Below are 21304 nucleotides of genomic sequence, written 5' to 3'. Positions count from 1 at the left end.
TCTCAAATTTTAATGGAGCGTTCCTTCCCGGATCTGTAGCGACGGATTCATTTTATAGATGTGGAAATTAACCCCGCCCACTCTTGAACGCGCTCCTTCACCTCCTTCCACCAAATTCTTTGAAAGAGACACCGGTATCCCGGTCCAGAGCATCCCTGCCTCCATAGCAACCAGACTCGTCTCGGGCTTCCCGTGCACCATGGCGACGGCGCGCCGCCGTGGTCGCTATGGTGACCGGGGCGGGCGCAGGGCCGCGGGCAGGGCGCCTGCGCCGGGAGCGGGCCCTCGGCCCCTCAGCTGCTCTCGACATGGCGCTGAGGCGGCGGCCCGCGCTCGCCCTGCTGCTGCTCCTGCGGGGTGAGTACGCGGGCCTCCGCCGGGCGCGGCCGGAGGGGTCCGGGCGGAGTGGGGGGCGGGCGCGGGGGCCCGGGGGTGGGTGGTGCGGGGGGTCCTGGGTTCAGGGAGGGGAATCCCGGGGATGCGGGGGTCCGGTCCATGTACGGGGTCAGGGATGTGGGGGTCCCGGGGTCCGGGAGGGGCGGGGAGCGGCCCCGAAGGTGCGGGGGCCCCAGAGGTGCGGGCCCCGGGTCGGGGTAGGGGGTGCGGGCCGGGGAAGAGGTGCGGGCGTCGGGGGTCCCAGAGGTAGGGGAATCCTGGCGGTCTGAGGGTCTGGGTGCAGGGCGTCCCGGGGTGCGGGGTCCGACCCGGGGCCCGTGGCCCTGCGCTCCATCACTCCTCGAACAAAGCCGACCCGTTCCCGGTCCCCTTTGTCCCGCCGGCGCCCAGCCCTGCAGCCCGCCCTGGAGTGGCCCGGGGGCGGCTCGGACGGGGCGTTGGTCTGTCCTTCCTCCCCCCAGCCCACCCCCAACACCCCCAACCCCCGGCTGGAGGCCCCGGGCAGCCGGACGGCGAGACCACACGCTGGGGGCCGTGGGCGCGCGCTAGGCGCTCGAGACCGCGGTCCCACGTAGTCCTCAGAGCAGAGTCCAGAGAGAGCACTGAGCCCGAAGTCTGCCCCCGGGAGCAAGGGACACTCAGACCCGGGGTCCCGAGCGCCGCGCCAGCCTCGCCTGGGGCATCAGCAGTTTCCCCCCGTTCTCGGGTCGGTCTGTGGTCTGCTTAGTTGCCATCGTCATCCCGTGATGTTTGCCAGAGTGTACACAGCGAAGCCCCAAGTGACTGTTTGGGGGTGGGGTGGGCGGCGTACTAGGAAAACAAAGGCTCCTGTGTTGGAGGCTCATTGTGGGGTGGTCCTCGGGGGTGACGTGAACAGTGAGGGTCCGGGCAGAAGCCGGGGAGCAGGGCTCTGTGATGAGGACGAAGTTCAGGGAGTAGATGTTGTCCCTATGCTGTGCTTGAAAGTGGTTTCCACAAACGTGTGGTTGGGAGAGATGAATGATCAAAGGCTAGCCAGGGGACAGGGGTGTCAGGAATGTCCCCTCCCGGCTTTGTTGGTCACACTGACAGTGTCCTATTCACAGACTGGAACAACTCCCTATTGAGAAGATCTGTTCACATGAGAGTTTGCAGTTTTTATCGCAGAAACATTTGGCAGTTTAGTTCAGGAATGAGTTTCAAGTTGGTGGTTTGTTAGTAAAACTAGTGGATGCTAAAGGCCTTCACATCCCCTTAACTTATTTTAGAAAAAATTCTTTTTAATTTAATTTTTTTTTAACCACTGGACCGCCAGGAAAGTCCCCATTAACTTCTTACTTTGGTATCCCGGAGGGGCTACTTGTGTGCTAAGGACTGGTATTCACCTGTAGAACACAGGAGGGATAATCACAGTTTTGCAAAATAGCACTAATGACAAAGAATAGAGGTGGTAGGATGTATTAATACACTTTGAAGGGATGTAGCTATCATTTTTAGTAGGGAGCTCTTTTCTGTTATTTGCTTATGCTCTAAATATACAGTAATATCTTGAAAACTGTATTCGGTCACAGGGCATCACAGCTGTGTCTCTTTTATTTTCATGATGACACTTTTCAATTGCTATTATTTATGCGTGTTCGCATTTAAAAAAAAAGCTGGTTCCTGATATAATACAAACATTCTTTATTAGCTACCTTTTGCCAGGCTCTGTTATAAAAATTTAATATGTATTAATTTAATATTGATAACTCTAAAAGGTTGTTAGTATCATCTTGCCCATTTTGTGGACTAAGAAACAAGTACGGAGAGATTCAGTAACTTGCTCAGGGTGACATCCCATGTGTTTCAGATGTGGAAATCAACCATTTGTGTTAATCCATTTTTTTGGTTACTTGTACTATTCTGTTTGACATGGAGTTCTTGTTATGGATCATTTTAACCAGATTTTTAAATGTGCAACGCTGCGTGGTTTGTAGATAAAGTATTCTTTTGTTGAATTGGTGACAGGTGCAATTCATCTTTGCAAATGTTATATACCACATGTCTTTTTTGAATGATTATGTGGTAATTATTGTCGGGTTTCCAAATCTTTTGATGTCCTAGAGAAGTGCTTCATTTAGAGTTAAAACAGTTACAGTTTGTGTATTCTTGGGGTAAGACAATCTGTGTGTGAGAGTTTAGCAAAATCTGAAAATCATAATTTCCAGGAAATTTTTGAAAAAAATTGTAAATTTTCCATTTGCATATGTTTGGACCTCTGAAACATTTTTAAATGACCTATTTTGTGTTGTTTTCAGTCTTTTGAATTAATTATATCTGACTGATATAAGCGTTATCAGACATGCATGTGCATGTGTGTGTTCAGAAAAACAAGGACCACCTGCCCTGAAGCATGCACTGCTACAGATCAGCTGTTCATTCCTGAAGGGCCTGTTGAAGGCATTTGTTCTGAGTGCTTCAGGCTGAGGAGACTGAATGGGCAGCTATTAGAGATTGTTAATCACAAGTAATTGCAGCGGTACAGACAGACAGAATGTTCACACACCCAACCCCAAGCTCTGGGAAACTTGCTCTTAAGGCAGCCTGGCGGGGCAGGCTTCAATCAATTCTTTTGAAAGAAACCAGGTTTGTATGAATAGCCCACTTTCTGAGATGGCCATATAATGTGACCGGAGAGGCTGTCGATTTAGTACAATCCAGCCAGCAGCTGTTAGCGATGTAATCTTAGCAAATTCCTTCTCCATAAATTCTTTGCATTTTTTCACAAGCACAAGTGGAGTAAAACAAAGGAAAATTTGTGTGTTGGTGAAGTCAGGATGTATGGAGTCTGCTAAGTGATACCCTAGTCATGACACTGGATTCTCTTTAAGACAAGTGTATAATCAGGTGGTGAATGTGATGCTGTTAGGGCTGAAGCCGATTTCACATCTCCTGTGTTTACCCCCTGGATGCTCACAGTACATGCAGATAGCTTCAGTGGAGTCGAAAGGGTTCCTGAAAGAAAGTTTTGGTAAGCACATTCTTTTACACCTAGTTTAGTAAGGACAGTATCCACTGTGGTTCTATATGTGGAGATCTAAGGCCTTAATCTTCTGCCTTTTCCCACATGTCATGACACACACAAAGCTTCCTGAGAATTAGCCCTTGTTTCTGATGTCTAGGAATGCTGTAGTACTTTGTGTTGGTGTGTTTTCTTTGTTTTTAAGTAATATCTACTATGTGTTTTATATATATATATATATATTATTTTTCCCATGAGTAGTTAGTATGTACAGCTGAGGTTTCAACGCTGTTCGTGTAGAAACATCTAACTCGTTAATAGATTAGGACTATACAAACATTTTTTTCTTATGCCGTCTTTCATTTTCACAGCATCCCAAGGCTTCTATGGTTCAGCTTTCTTTCTGCAAAATATTGCTCAAATCAAGTTCTGCCATGTTCACGTTGTCTGCTTTGCCCAGCTTAACCTCAGCTCACAGTGATCTTTACTGTCTCTGAAGCGTAGCTTGTAGTCTGTAGCTCTGTTCAGTACAACAGACATTTACTGAGTATCTGTAATATGTCCTTCATGCTAGGGGTGCAGAAAGGGACAAGGCATCCCAAGCGCTTGAAGAGCCAGGGTTACTGCATGCCGAATTATGTTGCACTTTAGTTGTTGGGTGTAAATGCATTTTATCTTCTCAGTGTTATTAAAAATCCATTGGGAACAGAGGCTGAATTTAATTTCTTTTGTATCTTTCCAGGGACTATAGTAAATATTGCCTTTGTCACTTGAAAGTCAGTTGACATTTCTTAAACACTTCCTATGCGTCCAAGCATTTTTTTATGTATCTTATCTCCAGTGACCCCAGAAACTTTTGGAAATTCTTGGTTTTTACTACAGTAAAAACAGGAGTTTTTGTGGAAGAACGAGAATGGCATTTCTTGACTTGGTTTACTTTAAACATCTTCTTTCTCTCATCTACTCTATGTAGTTACATGAGGTTATGAAGAAGAAAAACATGGGGAAATGCTTGTGGAGTCATTTAAGTAACACAGTCATACACCATAGGATTCCAATTACACAAAACATCTTTTCCTTAGAGGAAAAACATCTGGAAGATAGTGAACCAAAATGTTGATAGGTGCTGTCTTTGAGTAGCAGGTCTTATGGCTGATTTAAAAAAAAAAATTATTATTTATTTACTTTGGCTGTGCTGTGCAGCACGTGGGATCTTAGTTCCCTGAACAGGGATCGAACCTGTGCCCCCTGCAGTGGAAGCGCAGAGTCCTAACCACTGGACCACCAGGTCTTATGGCTGATTGTTTTCTACTTTTCTCTTGTTTTTCTGACTGATTCTTTTGGGGTTTTTTTCCCCCAAGTTTTCTTTGATAAGGATTTTTTTTATATAATGAAAACAATTGCACTTTGGGGGCCTCCTAGACAAAATAGTGGAATTTTAATTTTGACACTTAGTAAAGATTTTCTTTTAAAGTGGGAAAACTTAGTTAAAAGTGATAGCATGTGATTGTGGCTTTTTCTAGCTCCTGAATTAATGTCAGCTGCAGTGCAAGAAGGACGGGCAGCCTTGAAGTTGGGTTTGATCACGCATTCTTTGTGACCCATTTGAGAGATTTGCTGTTCCTGGCTCTTGGGTTGGGCAGCCAGCTGTGGCATCCTCCGCAAGTGCTTAGCTGGAAAACTGAAAGAGGGTTGATGAGAATACCTGCCTCTTCCTTTTTTTGAACAAACAAACGGAATCATCTGAGGAGCTGCTTTGCTCTGCCTTTTCGGCATCAGCCCGTGTTTATGGACCCCTCGTTCGTGCCAGCCGGGCAGCTCCTGGGGGACTGTTTTCTTTGTCTTGGGTGATACAAATACCAGGCCAAATTGACTTCCTTGGGAAACAGACTCTGAAAGATGTTTCCTGAAGTAAGCTGACAGCTGAAGTTCCCTTATCACTTCTTCCTGCCCACCAGGACTTCCTCGTGGGATGTCTTTCTCTAAGGAAAATATTTGACGTCTTTAGAATGAAGTGCAGCTGTCTGGAGGATTACAAGGAATGCAGCACATCCTAAGACAACTGCCTTTTCTTTCCTTTTTTCTTTTTTTTTAAATTTGGTGCCATGTTTTTCCTCTAAAGTGTCTCTACCAGGGCCCTGGAGCTCAATCAGCCAATCCATCATTATTAGGCAAAAATCTCCGTTTTCATGGCAGTAGAGCTTTCCACAGGCAGAACAGGGATAGCTGAGATAAGCGCTTCCCCAGACCAGAAACATCACACAGTTTAGGTTGTTAATGAACAGAGTAGCACTTTGGGTCAATGTTTTACGTGTTTAGAAGTGAGAGCACTTACTTTGGGCTGGCCTGGTAGAGGAAAATTTCAAGAAGCAGCTGGACTTTTGGCAGTAATTTGGTTGACTTAGTGCAGATTTTTGGGGAATGGACGTGTTAGGGGCCAGTGAAGTGGAGGAAATACCGTGAGCAAAGGCGTGGCGTTGGGAATGCATATGTTGTATTTTGGGACCAATGAGTTATCATAATGATAACTAGTAACAGCTGCCAGGCACTGCGGAGAGCGCTACGGTACGGGGGTCTTAGCCCATGTCAGCGGTCAGTCCCTATAGGGCTCACGTTGCAGGTGCTGAACCTGAGGCTCAGGCAGGTTAGTTACCTGGCCCAGGTCACAGCTGGTAAGTTGAGGAGCCAGATAGATGGTCATGGACCTTATTATGTAGGTTCTAGAAATTCATGTGGCAGTTTGAAGCAGGAAGTGATCTGATCAAATGATTTTACACGTGTTGGAATGATATTATATTCAAGATGGTGGGAGAGGGTAGGTCAGTTAGGAAGCTTCTAGAATAGTTCATAGTCACTCCCTTTAGGGTAGGTCTATTGATGTTGAATTCATTTTTGTTTATATCCGAAAATATCTTTATTTTCATCTTGTTCTTGAAGTATAGATTTACTAGGTATGTAATTTTAGGTTGACAGTTATTTTGACTTGGAGCCTGGGCTCCATTACACGGATGCTTTCTGGTTTCCATCGTTCCTGTTGTGAAACCTGCCGTCACGTCATCAGCCTGTCTTTCTCCAGCCACTTTAAAGATCTTGTCTTCTCTTTGGCGTTCTGAAATGTTACTGTGTGTGTCTAGGGTGCATTTCTTTTTAATTATTCTACTTGTTAATTTGTTATACTTTGTGTATCTGTGACTTTATATCTTTCTGGAGAATTCTCAGGTAGTATGAGTTCAAATACTGCCCAGCTTCTATTTTCGTAACTCTTTCCTTTTGGAACTCTGATTAGATATATTCAGTCTTCCATCTTCCAAGACTGTTAACCTTTCTGTTGTAATTTCATGTTCTTCTTTCTTTGTGCTGTTCTGGGTTATTTATTTAGTTTTGTTTTACAATTGTTTCTTTTGCCAGCCATGTCTAATCTGTTATTTAACCAATGTATGAAGTTGTTTTTTTAACCCATTATATTCATTTCTAAAAGTTTACTTGATTCTTTTTATAATCTGGTTTCTTTTGCCTGCTCATTTTCACTCCTTTTTAATTTTATTTATTTATTTTTGAAAAAATAAATTTTATTATTTTATTTATTTATTTTTGGCTGCGTTGGGTCTTCTTTGCTTCGCACAGGCTTTCTCTGGTTGTGGCAAGTGGGGGCTACTCTTCGTTGTGGTGCACAGGCTTCTCATTGCGGTGCTTCTCTTGTGGAGCATGGGCTCTAGGCGTGCAGGCTTCAGTAGCTGTGGCTTGCGGGCTTCAGTAGTTGAGGCTCACAGGCTCTAGAGCACAGGCTCAGTAGTTGCGGTGCACGGGCTTAGTTGTTCACGGCATGAGGGATCTTCCTGGACCAGGGCTCGAACCCGTGTCCCCTGCATTGGCAGGTGGGTTCTCCACTGCGCCACCAGGGAAGCCCTTACTTTTTTATTTTTAAACATTTCACGTACAGCTGTTTTATATTCTGCATGTGAGACTTCAAATATCTGACGTTCTTGGGGGTCTAAATCTAATGTTTGTTGTTTCTTATGACTCTTACTTGCAGTGACTTGTTTTTCTTTACTCGTAAATGACGTTTGGTTGATCGCAATCTGTGCAGATCTGGGGACGCTTTGTGTGAGAGACATGGTCATCTGGGATGGCTTTCAGGGCCTGGCAGGGTTGGGAAGTCTCAGGCTCAGCTCTGCCTTCCTGCTGGCCCATTGGCGCAGTCTCCCTAATGACCCTCAGGGTCATGCCCCACCCATCCTATTATTTTCTGGGTTCAGCCTACAGCTATTTTACTTGCTGCGTTAAAGATCGCCCCCTTCTCGAGAGCCCAGAGGTGCAGTAAAAACTGCAGTTTGCTTGCGTGGGCTCTCCAAAGTTGGAGTGCCGAGGCCTTTTGGAGAAGCTAACCCACAGCTGGAGCTGGAAACAAGAACCTCGGCTTTACCTAACGTAGGCCCCCTTCTATATAACTTAAGGGTCACACACCTTCCTTTAAAAGTTTATATTCTGAAGGTAATGCTTCTGTTTTCATTTTTCAAGTATAAAATGAAATTAAAATATTGGCTCTGCTTTTTCAGAGCACATATACGCCCACGAAGGTCTGATAGGGTTGGGGGAAGGGGTTGAATGAGTCTTGCTAAGTAAGCATCACTGCTGTCAGGATGGGGCTGTCCTGTTATAAAGACATATATATACCCAACTGCACAGCCGTTATCCCCATCCTTGGGTGGGTTTATCTGAAGAGTAATGAGCATTGATCATTTGAGACGCAGCAACTTAAAATTTGGAGAATTACTGCTGTCCCACACTATACAGGTGTCTGGGACAGCAGCTCCCCACTCTGCTGGTAACAGGACAGGTGAAGAGCTCTCCAGGTTTTCAGATTCAGATGCCTACAGGGTGAGGTGAGAGGGACCACCCATCCCAGGCTCCGCTGTCCGCTGCCTCTCAGATCCTTTTCTGGGTGGAGGAGGGAGCACACGTGGGTGTCAGGAACTCTGGACCCACTTCCCAGCTTTGCACGTGATTCATTTGGGGACCTTGGGGAAATAATATTGGTTTTAATCCAAGTCGCTTGAAAGTAATTTAAGCAGCATTCCTCTTCTCCTACCACCAACACATTCACATTTCTTTCCCCTGTTAGATAACTCACAGTGTGAATTTCAGATCCAAAGAAGTGGTTTTATGGGAATACCAGAGAATTTTTAACTGATTCGTTGAATTACTTTATTTGTTAATTAAAAATTCATTTGAAGGTTTTGAAAGCCCAGTTCATAGAAATGTCTTCCTCTTCTGAAAGTTTGGAAGTTTTTAGAGCCGGGTAACCTTGGTTTGAAGCCCTCTTCTACTCCAAGAGGTTAGGAAATTACATCTTTCAGAAGCTCAGGTTTTGTGTTTGTTTGTTTTTTTAATCTGCTACAACCTTACTTACTGGATCTAGTGTTTTAAGAGTTCCTGTGTTTGTTTACCAGGAAGAAAAAAATAGACCACTATTTGGTTGGGTTGGTAATCTGTTGTTTGATATCTAGTGTCAGATATGGAGTTTTCACTCTGACCGTATTTGGTCTCGCTTTTAAGTCCACTGCCAGTAGAGAACGTTAGCCGTGAACCTCTAGAGCAGTGGTTCAGTAAGAACAAATGTTTGTGTCTTTAATTCACCAGGTCCTGTTTCAGACCTTCGTCTGTGGAGTAGTTTATGTCAGGAACACCGTGTAGATGATGGAAGTTATGGCCCTTTTTTCCAAATAGTACTTTCATGTACATATGTGGAAATTTTATATACTATTTTGGGGGTTACAACCCCCAGAAGATCATTTGTGACCTCAGGTTGAGAGGCCTCCTCGGGGGCCCAGGGTCCCTGGAGTGTGTCTTCTGAAGTAGATGCTGACTGCATGCAGAGCTCAGGACTGGTATACAAGTGTGTTCTTTTATTATTCTGTTATTTCTTCTTGCCCTTAACTCCGTCCCAGCCTGACTTCTGTGAGGCTGTGTTATGGATGGTGACTGTCCGTGTGAAGCATCTGGTCGTAATTTCCGTACATTTCCAGTTTAGCTCACTCTGTGGGTAGGTCAGAGGGAAGACTTTGATTTAAATGGAAAACAAAGTATGCACGTGGCTTCAGAGATGCTTAATTCTGCGATTCTGCAGTGCTCTGTCGTGTTAGCACAGGTCCAGGAGGTGTGCAGGGTGAAGCCCCAGGAAAAACAGAGAAACCCCTGCTGGAGCTGCCTTTCCATCTCCCTCGGTGTCCGTGTCTGTGTCTGTCTGTCTCTCCCCTAGGCAATGGTGATGAGAGAACAGGCCTAAAGGACGTCTCGTGATGTTGGATGAGGGATCTGGCCCTTGCTGAAGCCAGAACAAATACCCTCCTGGTGGCCCCGTGGCTGACCCCCCTCCCCTGCCCCCTACATGTGGTTTGCAGCACAGAGGGCTGCTCCCCCTGGGCATCCTCAGGCTGGTGACTTTCTCTGGGACGAGTGCGTTTTCGTGTTTTGTTCCCTCTTCCACTAACACATTTGCTTTCTGTGCTGTTCTCGGCAGGTACGTTTTCTATGTGCAGAGAAAATAAAACGTGTTAGGACTTTGGTGTTTCTGTCCTTGTGCGAGCAGCGCCTTTCAGCTCCCAGTTTTTTCTTTTCTTTTCTTTTCTTTTTTTTTTTTTTGCGGTATGCGGGCCTCTCACTGTTGTGGCCTCTCCCGTTGCGGAGCACAGGCTCCGGATGCACAGGCTCAGCGGCCTTGGCTCACGGGCCTAGCTGCTCCGTGGTACGTGGGATCCTCCCGCACCGGGGCACGAACCCGCCTCCCCTGCATCGGCAGGCGGACTCTCAACCACTACGCCACCAGGGAAGCCCTCAGCTCCCAGTTTTGAAACTACTCCTCACAAAACTTGGAGGAAGACTCTTTAACTGGCGCTCAGAGACTCCAGTCTGGGGGTCCTGTCTTGGCTCTCCTGCCCTGCCCCGCAGGACTGGGCTGTACAAGTCCTGGGCTCCAGCAGGGGCGCTGCCTTCACGGGAGAATCGCCGGGTTTGGGCTTCGGGTGGCGGAGACGAGGCACTTTGGCGTCCACACCAGCCCTCTCCGTAGAGGAGTTGGGTTCTAGAGAAACGTAGCCTTTTCCTTTTCTTCTACAAGATAATGGCTATGTCATAAAGAGAAAATTGACCCTAAGAGTGTATTCACTCAATTCAGTTTTGTCGGGGAAATCACGCGATTTGGAGCATGGTCTTGGGCTCTGTAGAAGTGTTCCATCACTGTCTCCTGAATCACCCTTGTGTGTCGCCATTTGTTTTATTGTCATGGCCCATCTACCCCAGTGCAGATCACCCTCTTTCTGCTCAGTTCCACTCATTCCCTGGTATCCAGCTCAACACACTTCTCTGTAAAGGCTTTTTTAGGTCTCTAGCCTGTAGCGATCTCTTCCTTTCTGAATTCCTGTTCCATCAGGAAGAACGTAAGCTACACCAGGTTTGAATCTCAGCTCCACTGTAGGACTTGTCCAGGTCAATCTCCTTACCTATAAAAAAGCAGAAAAACATATAACTTTGTAGGATTGTTTTGCAAACCAGTGACTATATATAGTGTTCCTATCAAAGTTATCTATATGAGTGCTAACAAAAATTACACTAATCGATACAGTAAAATTAAAATTAATTACATAATTAAGTGCTTAGCAGAGGGCCTGGTGTAATAAGCTCTCAGTGCTGGGTTTTAGAGATTTACTGTCACTACTAACTGTTGATGCTGCTGCTAATACTCCTATTACTACTTTACTACAATTCATTTAATCCTCAATTAATCAGAGGCAAATGCAAAATGAACCTTATCAAGTGCAGGCTTTTGGACTCCTCCATTACAAGGAGGCCCCTTCCCAGGCCCCAGGTTTCGTCTTAGCAGTGTCCTCAGATTTGCAGCACTTAGACGCCTTAGCTATAATCAGGTAAGACTGAGAAGTTCTCTTCTTCCCCTCTGCTGCCTTCGTGGCCTTGCACTGGCCCAGCACAGGGAGGTGAGTGTCTGTTCTTAGTTGTGGTTTGGGAAAGGGGCAGGGGGTTCACTAGCCATTTTAGATGGGGGCTGACACCTATTTCTATTCAAACAAATTACAACCTGGACAGATGAGAAACCAGGGCCTAATTTGTATGTTTCTTTTTTTTTTTTTTTTTTTTTTTGCGGTACGTGGGCCTCTCACTGTTGTGGCCTCTCCCGTTGCGGAGCACAGGCTCCGGACGCGCAGGCTCAGCGGCCATGGCTCACGGGCCCAGCCGCTCCGCGGCACGTGGGATCTTCCCAGACCAGGGCACGAACCCGTGTCCCCTGCATCGGCAGGCGGACTCTCAACCACTGCGCCACCAGCGAAGCCCTGTATGTTTCTTAATTGTTATTTTAAATAATTTCGAGTCAGAAGACCTGGTTTCTACCTTGGCCTCTGATACTTTCAAGTTTTGAGGCTGTAATTGTCTCCTAATATATCCGAGCCCTCTTCTCTTTATCTACAGATAAATACCCACTTTACAGGACTCTTAGGTGCATCAAGTGAGACTGTACGTGAAAGTGGTCCTGTACATTATAAAATGCTATGCGGATGTAAACAGTGTCGTTCTTGGCTTTATTCCCCTTGGGTTCTAGGATTTTATTAGTCCTCTGGTTCTTTTTTTTTTTATTTTTATTGGCGTATAGTTGATTAACAATGTTGTGTTAGTTTCTGCTGTACAGCAAAGTGAATCAGTTATACGTACACATATATCCGTTCTTTTTTAGATTCTTTTCTCATATAGGCCATTGCACAGTATTGAGTAGAGCTCCCTGTGCTATACAGCAGGTCCTTATGAGTTATCTATTTTATATATAGTCCTCTGATTGTTTAGGTTACAAACCTCATTTAGAGGAACTTTCTCATACTAAAGCTTCCCTGATGCCTTATTTTGATGAGATAGCAAGTTTTTACATTTATTTTTTCTGTGTAGGAAAGACATTTCATCTAAAGTACATATTGGTGTCCTGATTTTTTCTTAGAAAAACAAAAATCCAGTTTTAAGTTTCAAGAGTAAAGAAGAAGAAATTATCTGACATTCTTGGATTTAAAAAGTGGTTCAGTGATATTTGTAGAAAAGATTAGGCCTCTTTTGCTTGGGGACATTTTCAGGCCTGCACTAGCAAACTTTGAATAATAAAAAGTTTCAGTGGAAATTCCAGCATATCTTTAAGTAGAGGAGCTGCCAATATAAATCAGTGTGTTTACATTAAAAATAAGCATCTTTTTAGATAAATAGCTATGAAGAATGGATGAGTTCAGGACAAGAAAATGTCACGTGAGTACATAGGCCTCAGTATCCACAGGAATCCCGTGTCCTGGGACCAGGGTGCCACGTGATGGTGGGCGCCCTCAGCTGCGGGCGTGTCCAGAGAAAGTAGGGGAGAAAATGGAAGAAAGCCCTGAGGAACTCAGCAAGTCTCTGCCTCTGTTTAGACCCAAGGGGCGTGTAGTTTCCAAAAAGTGCTAAAACAGAGCATGCATTAGGCATGGAGTCTGGCCTCCCAGCTCTCCTGGGTTACGTCCCTGCTCAGTTCAGGGCGTCAGCTGAAGAGCCGAGTCCTGCAATCCGCCTCTTTCCAGACCCGCGAGATAGGATACTTAAAGCCATTCCCTCTTCCTACGAGGGAGGTTGGTGTCGGACTTCTGTGGAGGAGGGAACCGTCTTACAGGCCTGATTTCTCACCACCTGTCTGGTTACAGGAGGCCTGAGTTCACCCTGGTTTACACTTGGTCTCAGCAAGTCCTCCAGTCCTCTTTGTTAGCTTTATACCCAGAGAAGTAGTATTTACCCCTCAACTCAACAGACATGTAGGTTATAGAATTTTGGAGCCGAAAGAGACTGTGAGACAGGGTTTCTCAAGCTTGGCGCTGTTGACATTTTGGGCCTGTTGATCCTTTGTTATGGGGGTGCTGCCCTGGGTGTTGTGGATGTTTAGCAGCACCCCTGGCCTCTCCGTGCCACTACTAGCACCCCCAGCTGTGACACCCAGAGACGACTCCAGGTGATTCCGGGTGACCCGGGTGGCAGGGTCTCTGCGGTGGAAACCCTCTGCTGTGAGAGGCCCAGAGACACGCAGTGCCCAGCTGGGGTCATGACTCCCGCCTGAGTGGGAGTGTGGAGCTACCCCCACTTCCCAGTTTCCCCTACCTTAACACAGAGTGGAAACACCTCCTAAAAACTATCTGCAGTTGCTGCTCTGCGTTTCAGGGCGTTTTTGCACGTAGGATGGAGTCCTGGCTGGTCACCTGCTCCCTGCCTCATGTGTGGGAACAGGGTCCTTAGCAACACCTTCACCTTAGATTAATGACATTCTCAGCTCACGCTGCTGGGGTCTCTTTCGGGCATCAGTGACAAGCTCAGTGTCTGTTGCAGAGACACCTCCTGGCCTGGGCTGGCCTTGAGCGGGGAGAAGGCTGACTTGTGGCCGTGAGTCAGCTCTACAGGTTTTTTTCTACTAGCGGAGAAGGAAGCATTGTCAGGAACGCAGAATCCAAACTACAAAGAATTAAGAACAATTTAAAACTGTATTTTACTTGTAATAATATTTGTTATATTTCTGACCAGAGAATGTTTACTTCAGGTTTATGTTTTCTTGCTTTCTTTTTCTATTACAAGATGCCACTTTAAAAATCTCCCAAATCATGGAAAGTCATTTTAAGGTGTGATCTTCAGGTTTTTAAATTTAAAACCTATTCTTAACTTTCCTCTTCCAGATCCGTGCCCTTCTTGGTGCCGTAAGATGGATACTGATTGCCTTTATTAAGAGCTCTAGCCCTTGAGTTCGTGAACATTTCATGCTTCCGCAGTTGTGAGCACGGTTTCGTCTTTTCCAGTCATTTCCCGTCCGTGACAAACCTGTCCACTTTGTAGGGCGCACGGGAAACATCCCCCTTGAGCTTCGCCACTTCATCCCCCAAACCTCAGGGTCCCCCACCCCCACCCCGAGTCCAGTCCCTATTTATTGAGTGACTGCTGTATGCACAGGGCATCACGATGAGGTGTGGCCAAGGCCGTGCCCCTCCCCGCCCGGGGAGGAGACAGCGCTGGCCGCTTCTTCCACGCCCTGTGGGCCTCTGCCTGCCTGCGAACGCAGCGGAGGCTGCGGTGTAGACTGCGGCGTAGACGGCTGTTGTCTAAGGAGAGCGCCAGAAAGTTCTCCTTCGGAGAGGAAGGCTCAGCGCTTCCAAGCTAACAAAAGTCTTCGGTTGGAAAGAGGTCTGTTAGTGAAGCAAGCTAGTTCTTACAAAAAGCACAGTAACCAAAGCCAGATAAAACCCATTAGAAGGTTCATGTGAGATATTCGGAATTTGCAAAATTAGCTTTAATGAGACGGGAAAGGTGCAAACTGTTTCTTCCAGGGCAAGATCTGCTTTTCCCAGGCATGTAAAGCCAGAACCAGCGGTCCCTGAGCCGAAAGGCTCCCAGGCCGAGTTCCCTGTGCGGTGGGTCGGTGTCACCTGTCACAGGTGGGAAGCCTTCCGCTGCATCCATCACCCCAGGGCACCGTCAGGGCCCTCAGCTGACGACTGGCTGTGAATTAGACCAATAGCACTGCCTTCTCTTGTGTTTTCAGGCCTGATTTTTATGGTCTTCTGAAGAGCCAGCGCTGGCCCCCTCCTCCGACCTCCTGCAGAGTCTGCTCTGGCCTGGGGCGCCGGTTACAGCAGCACCAGCCTGGAGGGCGCCGAGGCCGCTCCTGGTCTAGATGTTCTTTTCCTCACCCCCGCCCTCTACGTGGTGGAGGGTCCGGTGCACGCGGTGAAACATGATGCAGCCGGCCGGGTGAACTCTCCCCAAGATTCTGCTTCCATTAGGAGAGGGCTTTGAGGTGACCCCCTGTCCCCCTTTTTAGTGCCTTTCTCTGGACCTTCCGTGGAATGACCACTTTTCTGATCCAGACGAGTTTCCGGGACTTAATTGCAAGGCCCCGCGTTTCCGGAGGCATGGCTGCTCCCCCGCTGCCCCTGCACCAGCCCCACCCCAGGGCCCAGGGTCCACCCACACAGCCTTTCCTGATGACAAGGGGGCGCCACGCAGGGGAAGCACAGTGCTTTTCAGGCCCAGATGACGAGGAAGATCCCTCAGGAAGCTGTACGCTGAACGGGGTTGGGGGCGGGGGGGTAGCAGGATGAAAAAACCTGTCATCAGGCTCCCGTTAGCTCTAAGACCACCTTGCGGTCCCGCTCTTCGTTTGTGTGTCCCAGCAGGCGGCGAGCTGGTACTCCTTGGCGGCAGCATGCGTGGAACTGCACGCGGCAGAACAGCAGCCCGGGCGAGAGTGCACGTGTGGGGCCGCGCCGACCCTCTCCGCGGGCTCTCCTCTCTGTTTGGGGGGCGGTCATCACAGGGCTGCCTCACGGGGCTGCCCGGAGGACTGTGAGAGCCCAGAGCCTGCAGGGGCCGGTGCTTGGCACGCAGGCATGCTCCTGAGGACGTCGGTGCGCGTGCGTGTGTGAGAGATGGCGCGCAGCCCTGTATCTGTGTGGACATCTGTAATTCATGTCATGTACACACACACACTGCATTCTTGTTTAGTGTATGGCTGTAGTTTTCACTTGGAACCTGCATGTCATTCCTGTTCCCGAGTGTACAGCTCATTTTAAATTGCTTTTCTGTGTTAAATGTTGCCACATGAGAGGGCTGCTTGTCACGTACAAGCTATTTTCTGTTTTTAGAGACCTGCTGTCTTCCTTGGTTCTGAAACCGCCCTCGCCTTCATGTGATAAGGAGGCTGGGGAGGAGGGAGGAGAGGCTGGACCCGGATAGCCGAGTTGCTTGGCTCAGGGAGTACGCTGGGCCTGAGTTATAACAGTGGGAGATTGGGCATGTGGGTATCCTGTTAATTTATGGATCTACAGAAACGAAAAAATGAAACACTTGTCTGCTGAGACAAATTATCTAAAAAGAACACAGAGATTCCTGCTTTATTATTTATCTGGAATGAGAACAACACATTTTTTTCGGAGCTCCAGTTTGCTTTTTCCATTTCATTTTGCAAATTATTTATTTTTGAGAAATGAAAATCAAATACATTTAAGGTGCATGTATATGTGCCATGTAATTTTTTTAATTGGATTATAGTTGTTTTACAATGTTGTGTTAGTTTCAGGTATATAGCACAGTGATTCAGTTATATATTTTTTCAGATATTTTTCCCTTACAGGTTATTACAAAACATTGAGTATAATTCCCCGTGCTATACAGTAGGACCTTGTTGTTTATTTTATATAGTTTGCTTTCTTAAAAAAATTTATTTATTCTTTTGGCTGCATTGGGTCTTCGTTGCTGCACGTGGTCTTTCTCTAGTTGCAGCGAGCGGGAGCTACTCTTTCGTTGCAGTGCGTGGGCTTCTCATTGCAGTGGCTTCTCTTGTTGTGGAGCACAGGCTCTAGGCACACGGGCTTCAGTAGTTGTGGCACTCAGGCTCAGTAGTTGTGGCTCATGGGCTCTAGAGCACAGGCTCAGTAGTTGTGGCGCACGGGCTTTTTGTTGCTCCGCGGCATGTGGGATCTTCCCAGACCAGGGCTCAAACCCGTGTCCCCTGCATTGGCAGGTGGATTTTTAACCACTGTGCCACCAGGGAAGTCCTTACAGTTTGCTTTTAACTTGTGATTTTTAACCATTTCTGCACTTCGCCATTCTTTGCTTTATTCCTTGGTACATTGTAGGGTCCCATTTTAAAGTTCAAAGACAGGGCCCAAAACTTAATTCTGGCTGTGTGGGGAAGATTGTTACATGGTCTGAGAAAAATCAGGAGCTCCTTCCTTTTGAAAACTATGATTTTACTCACCCATAGGATCATGCAGAAGGACAGAAATGAAAGTGCTTGAATTGTCACTGGTGTCTTTCTGTAGCTGAGTTAAACAATGGATGTGTGGGGTGCAGGCAGGCGTGCAGCCCCGGTGTAGGAAGGTGTAGTGAGGACAAAGCGGCATCTTCAGGCAACCGTGTTGGTCCTGTATCCTTATGCCCTAAGCTCCTCAGAAAGGAAAAAGTCCGGGTACCTCTGTACCTGTGCCCAGTCTTGGGAGTGAGGGCTCTGGCTTAGAGCTGCTGCATCCTTATTCTGCAGGTCACCATGTCACAGGGCCACCCACCTGAACCTGTTTTTCAGTTTTGGAAACTTTTAGAAAACAGTTGAGATGTAATTGACATATAATAAACCACACGTATTTCGTGTAGTTTGTTAAGTTTGGCCTGTACATGAACTCCTGTGACTTCTGCCACAGTCAAGATTTTGGTTCTGTCCACTGCTACCAAGTTTCCTAGTGCCCCTTCCTCTCTGCCCACCGTCTCCATCCCACCCCATCCTGCCCTGGCCCCAGGAACCACTTACTGTTTTCTTTCACTGCACGCTGGTTTGGATTCCACAGAGCTTTGTGTAAATGGAATCATACCATAGGTACTCTTTCTCATCTGGCTTATTTCCCTCAGTATAATTATTTTGACATGTTGCAGCAGCATCAGTAACTCACTTCTTTTTACGGATGAATGGAAATAACTGCAGTTTGTTCATCTGTTCATTGTTTATGGTTGGTTGTGTTGTTTCCAGTTTTTAGCTGTTACAAATAAAGTTGCTGTGAATATTTGTGTACCAGTATTTCTTTGAACATCATTCTCTTTGGTAGGTATCTGGGAAGAGGATGATATATAGATAAATAGAATGAACCAAATGATAGGCATGTGTTTAAATTTTAAAGGAACTGCCAAGCTCACTTCCAAAGTGATTGTGCCATTTTACACTCCTACCTGCAGTGGTTGAGAAATCCAGTTTCTCGCATCCTTGTTGCGAAAAGACTTGACCTAGTCAGTCTTTTTAGTTTTAACCATCCTAATAGGTGTGTAGTGGTGTCTCATTACTTTAACTTACGTTTCAATAATGGCTAAAGATGGGGAGCATCTTTTCTTGTGTTTCCTTTCCATGACGCCTCTGTCTCAGTTACCCTACTCTGCCGCTTTGGGGTGAGAGCAGTAAGTAGATGAATGGGTGGGGCTGTGTTCCAGTGAAACTTTATTTATCCAAATAAACAAACAACAGCAAGAGAAAACAGGGAGCAGGATGTACACGGCCTTCGCATCATAGTTTGCTGACTCCTGACATAGATGATCCAGATGTCTGCAAATAAAGATAGATTTACTTCTTTTCCGATCTGGATGCATTTTAAAATTCTTTTCATGCCTGATGGCACTGGCTAAAGTGTCCAGTACAGGGTTGACTGGAAATGGTGAGAGCAGATATCCTTGTCCTCTTCCTGATCTTAGGGGGAAAGCAGTCTTTTATCATTAATCATAACCAATCTTAGCTGTAGATTTGTTGTGGATACTGTTTATCAAGATTAGGAAATTCTCGGGGCTTCCCTGGTGGCACAGTGGTTGAGAGTCCGCCTGCCGATGCAGGGGACACGGGTTCATGCCCCGGTCCGGGAAGATCCCACATGCCATGGAGAGGCTAGGCCCGTGAGCCATGGCCACCGAGCCTGCACGTCTGGAGCCTGTGCTCCACAACGGGAGAGGCCACAACAGTGAGAGGCCCGCGTACCACAAAAAAAAAAAAAAAAGATTAGGAAATTCTCTCAAGCTGGTTTGTTGATTCTTTTTTTTTTTTTCTGTTATCTATCTCAGGAAGTTCTTTTCTATTCCAAAAATTTTTATCAGGAATAGTAGATAATGGTTAGATGGTTGGTTAATGGATAATGGTTAGATTTTGTCAGATTATTTTTGGATTTATTGAGAATGTCATATAGTTTTTCTTTTTTAGTATGATGAATTATATTAATTGGTTTTCAAATGTTTAGGCAAGCATCTATGTTCACGAGATATATTGGTCTGTATTTTCTTTTCTTATAATGTGTCTAGTTTTGATATTGGGGTAATGCTGGCCTCATAGAATGAGTAAGTTGGGAAATATTTCCTTTTCTTCACATTTCTGGAGCAGTTTGTTCAGAATTGGTATTATTTTTTCTTAAGATGTTTTGTAGAATTTACCAGTTAAGCTGTCTAGGCCTGGAGTTTGCTTTTGTGGGGAGGTTTTTAACCTCTATAAATTCTTCTTTTTTTTTAAAAAAAAAAAATTATTTATTTATTTTTGGCTGTGTTAGGTCTTTGTTGCTACGCACGGGCTTCCTCTAGTTGCGGTGAGCGGGAGCTACTCTTCATTGTAGTGCGCGGGCTTCTCATTGTGGTGGCTTCTCTTTGTTGCGGGACACGGGCTCTAGGCGCATGGGCTTCAGTAGTTGCGGCAGGCAGGCTCAGTAGTTGTGGCTCGTGGGCTCTAGAGCGCACGCTCAGTAGTTGTGGTGCGCAGGATTAGTTGCTCCACAGCATGTGGGATCTTCCCAGACCAGGGCTCGAACCCGTGTCTCCTGCATTGGCAGGTGGATTCTTAACCACTGCGTCATCAGGGAAGTCCCTAAATTCTTTTTTTTTTAAATAGACATATAGATATTCATCTCTTTATTAAAGAGTAAAGGAAAGTAAAAGTACTCATAAAGTAAAACTCTGAGTGCAAGTTACTCATTTCTTCTTGAATGAGCTTTGGTGGTTTGCGTCATTCAAGGAATTTATTTACTCTGAGTTGTCAGATTTGTAAGCATAAACTTGCTCATAATGTTGTCTCAATGTTCTTTTAATGTCTGTGCAGTTGTAGTCACCCCTCTCAATTCTGACGGTGTTACTCTGTGTCTTCTATTTTTCCTGACCAGTCTAGGTAGAAGCTCATTAATTTTGTGATCTTTCCAAAGAGCCACCTTTTGGTTTTATTAGTTTTTCTCTATTTGTCTGTTTTCTCTCTTGTGACCTCTGCTTTGATCTCTGTTATTTACTTTATTCTGCTTATTTTGGATACAATTTGCTTCTCTCTGCTGTCATAATGTAGAAGCTGAGATCGTTGATTTGAGACCTTCTCTTCTAATATAGGCCTTTACTGGTATAAATTTCACTCTACTGCTTTAGTGGCCTACCACAAATTCTTATGTCATGTTTTCATCTTCATTCAGTTTAAAATACTTTCTAATTTTCTTTTGATTTCTTCTTTGACCTATGGGTTATTGAAACTTATGTTATTCAGTCTACAAATATTAGGGATTTTTCAGATACTTTTCTGTAATTGATTTCTAGTTTAATTTTATAGCTAGAGAACAGACTTTGTATGACTTGAATTTTAAAAAATTTATTGTGGTTGGTTTTATCTCCCAGAATATGATCTACTTTGGTAAATATTCCATGTGCACTTGAGAAGAATGTGTATTTTACTGTCTTTGGGTAAAATGTTCTATAAATGTCAACTAAGTCACATTGACAGTGCTTTTTAAAATCTTCTGTATCCTTACTGATTTTCTTTCTACTTGTTCTGTTAATTACTGAGAGAAGTGTATTGAAATGTACCCAATAATAACTGGATTTATATATCATATAACATAGCTTTGTTATTAGGTGCATAATTGTTTAACATTGTTATGTCCTATTAACAAATTGAAGAATAAAAATCATATGGTAATCTCAATATATGCAGAAAAAGCTTTTGACAACATTCAACATCGATTTATGATAAAAACTCTCAACACAGTGGATATAGAGGGAACATACCTCAACATAATAAAGGCCATATATGACAGGCCCACAACTAATATCATATTCAGTGGTGGAAAGGCAGAAGCATTTTCTCTAAGATCAAGAACAAGACAAGGATGCTGACTCTCACCACTTTTATTCAACATGGTATTGGAAATCCTAGCCACATCAGACAAGAAAAAGAAAAGGAATCCAAACTGGTAAGGAAGAAGTAAAACTGTCACTGTTTGCAGATGACATGATACTATACATAGAAAGTCCTCAAGATGCCACCAAAAAAACTAGAGCTCATCAGTGATTTCAGTAAAGTTGCAGGATACAGAATTAATATAGAGAAAT

At 45.5% G+C, this 21304-nt stretch overlaps 1 protein-coding gene across 2 annotated transcripts in view; it reads left to right on the top strand.

Annotated features, from left to right (window-relative positions):
• Positions 1-227: 227 nt before the first annotated feature.
• Positions 228-21304, top strand: part of JAM3 (junctional adhesion molecule 3) — a gene marked incomplete at its 5' end in the record, with an annotated part of 60177 nt that continues 39100 nt past the window's right edge. For both annotated transcript variants that reach the window (XM_082659179.1, XM_082659178.1), the window contains one exon: positions 228-357. In XM_082659179.1, coding sequence (XP_082515305.1) covers positions 228-357 — 130 coding nt within the window. The remainder of the gene's footprint in view (positions 358-21304) is intronic.

The sequence above is a fragment of the Grampus griseus genome (assembly GCF_964374135.1).
Source record: "Grampus griseus genome assembly, chromosome: 8".
NCBI classification, from domain to species: Eukaryota; Metazoa; Chordata; class Mammalia; order Artiodactyla; family Delphinidae; genus Grampus; species Grampus griseus.
Note: the sequence above shows the minus strand (reverse complement) of the source record. Positions and strands in the feature narration are given on the sequence as shown.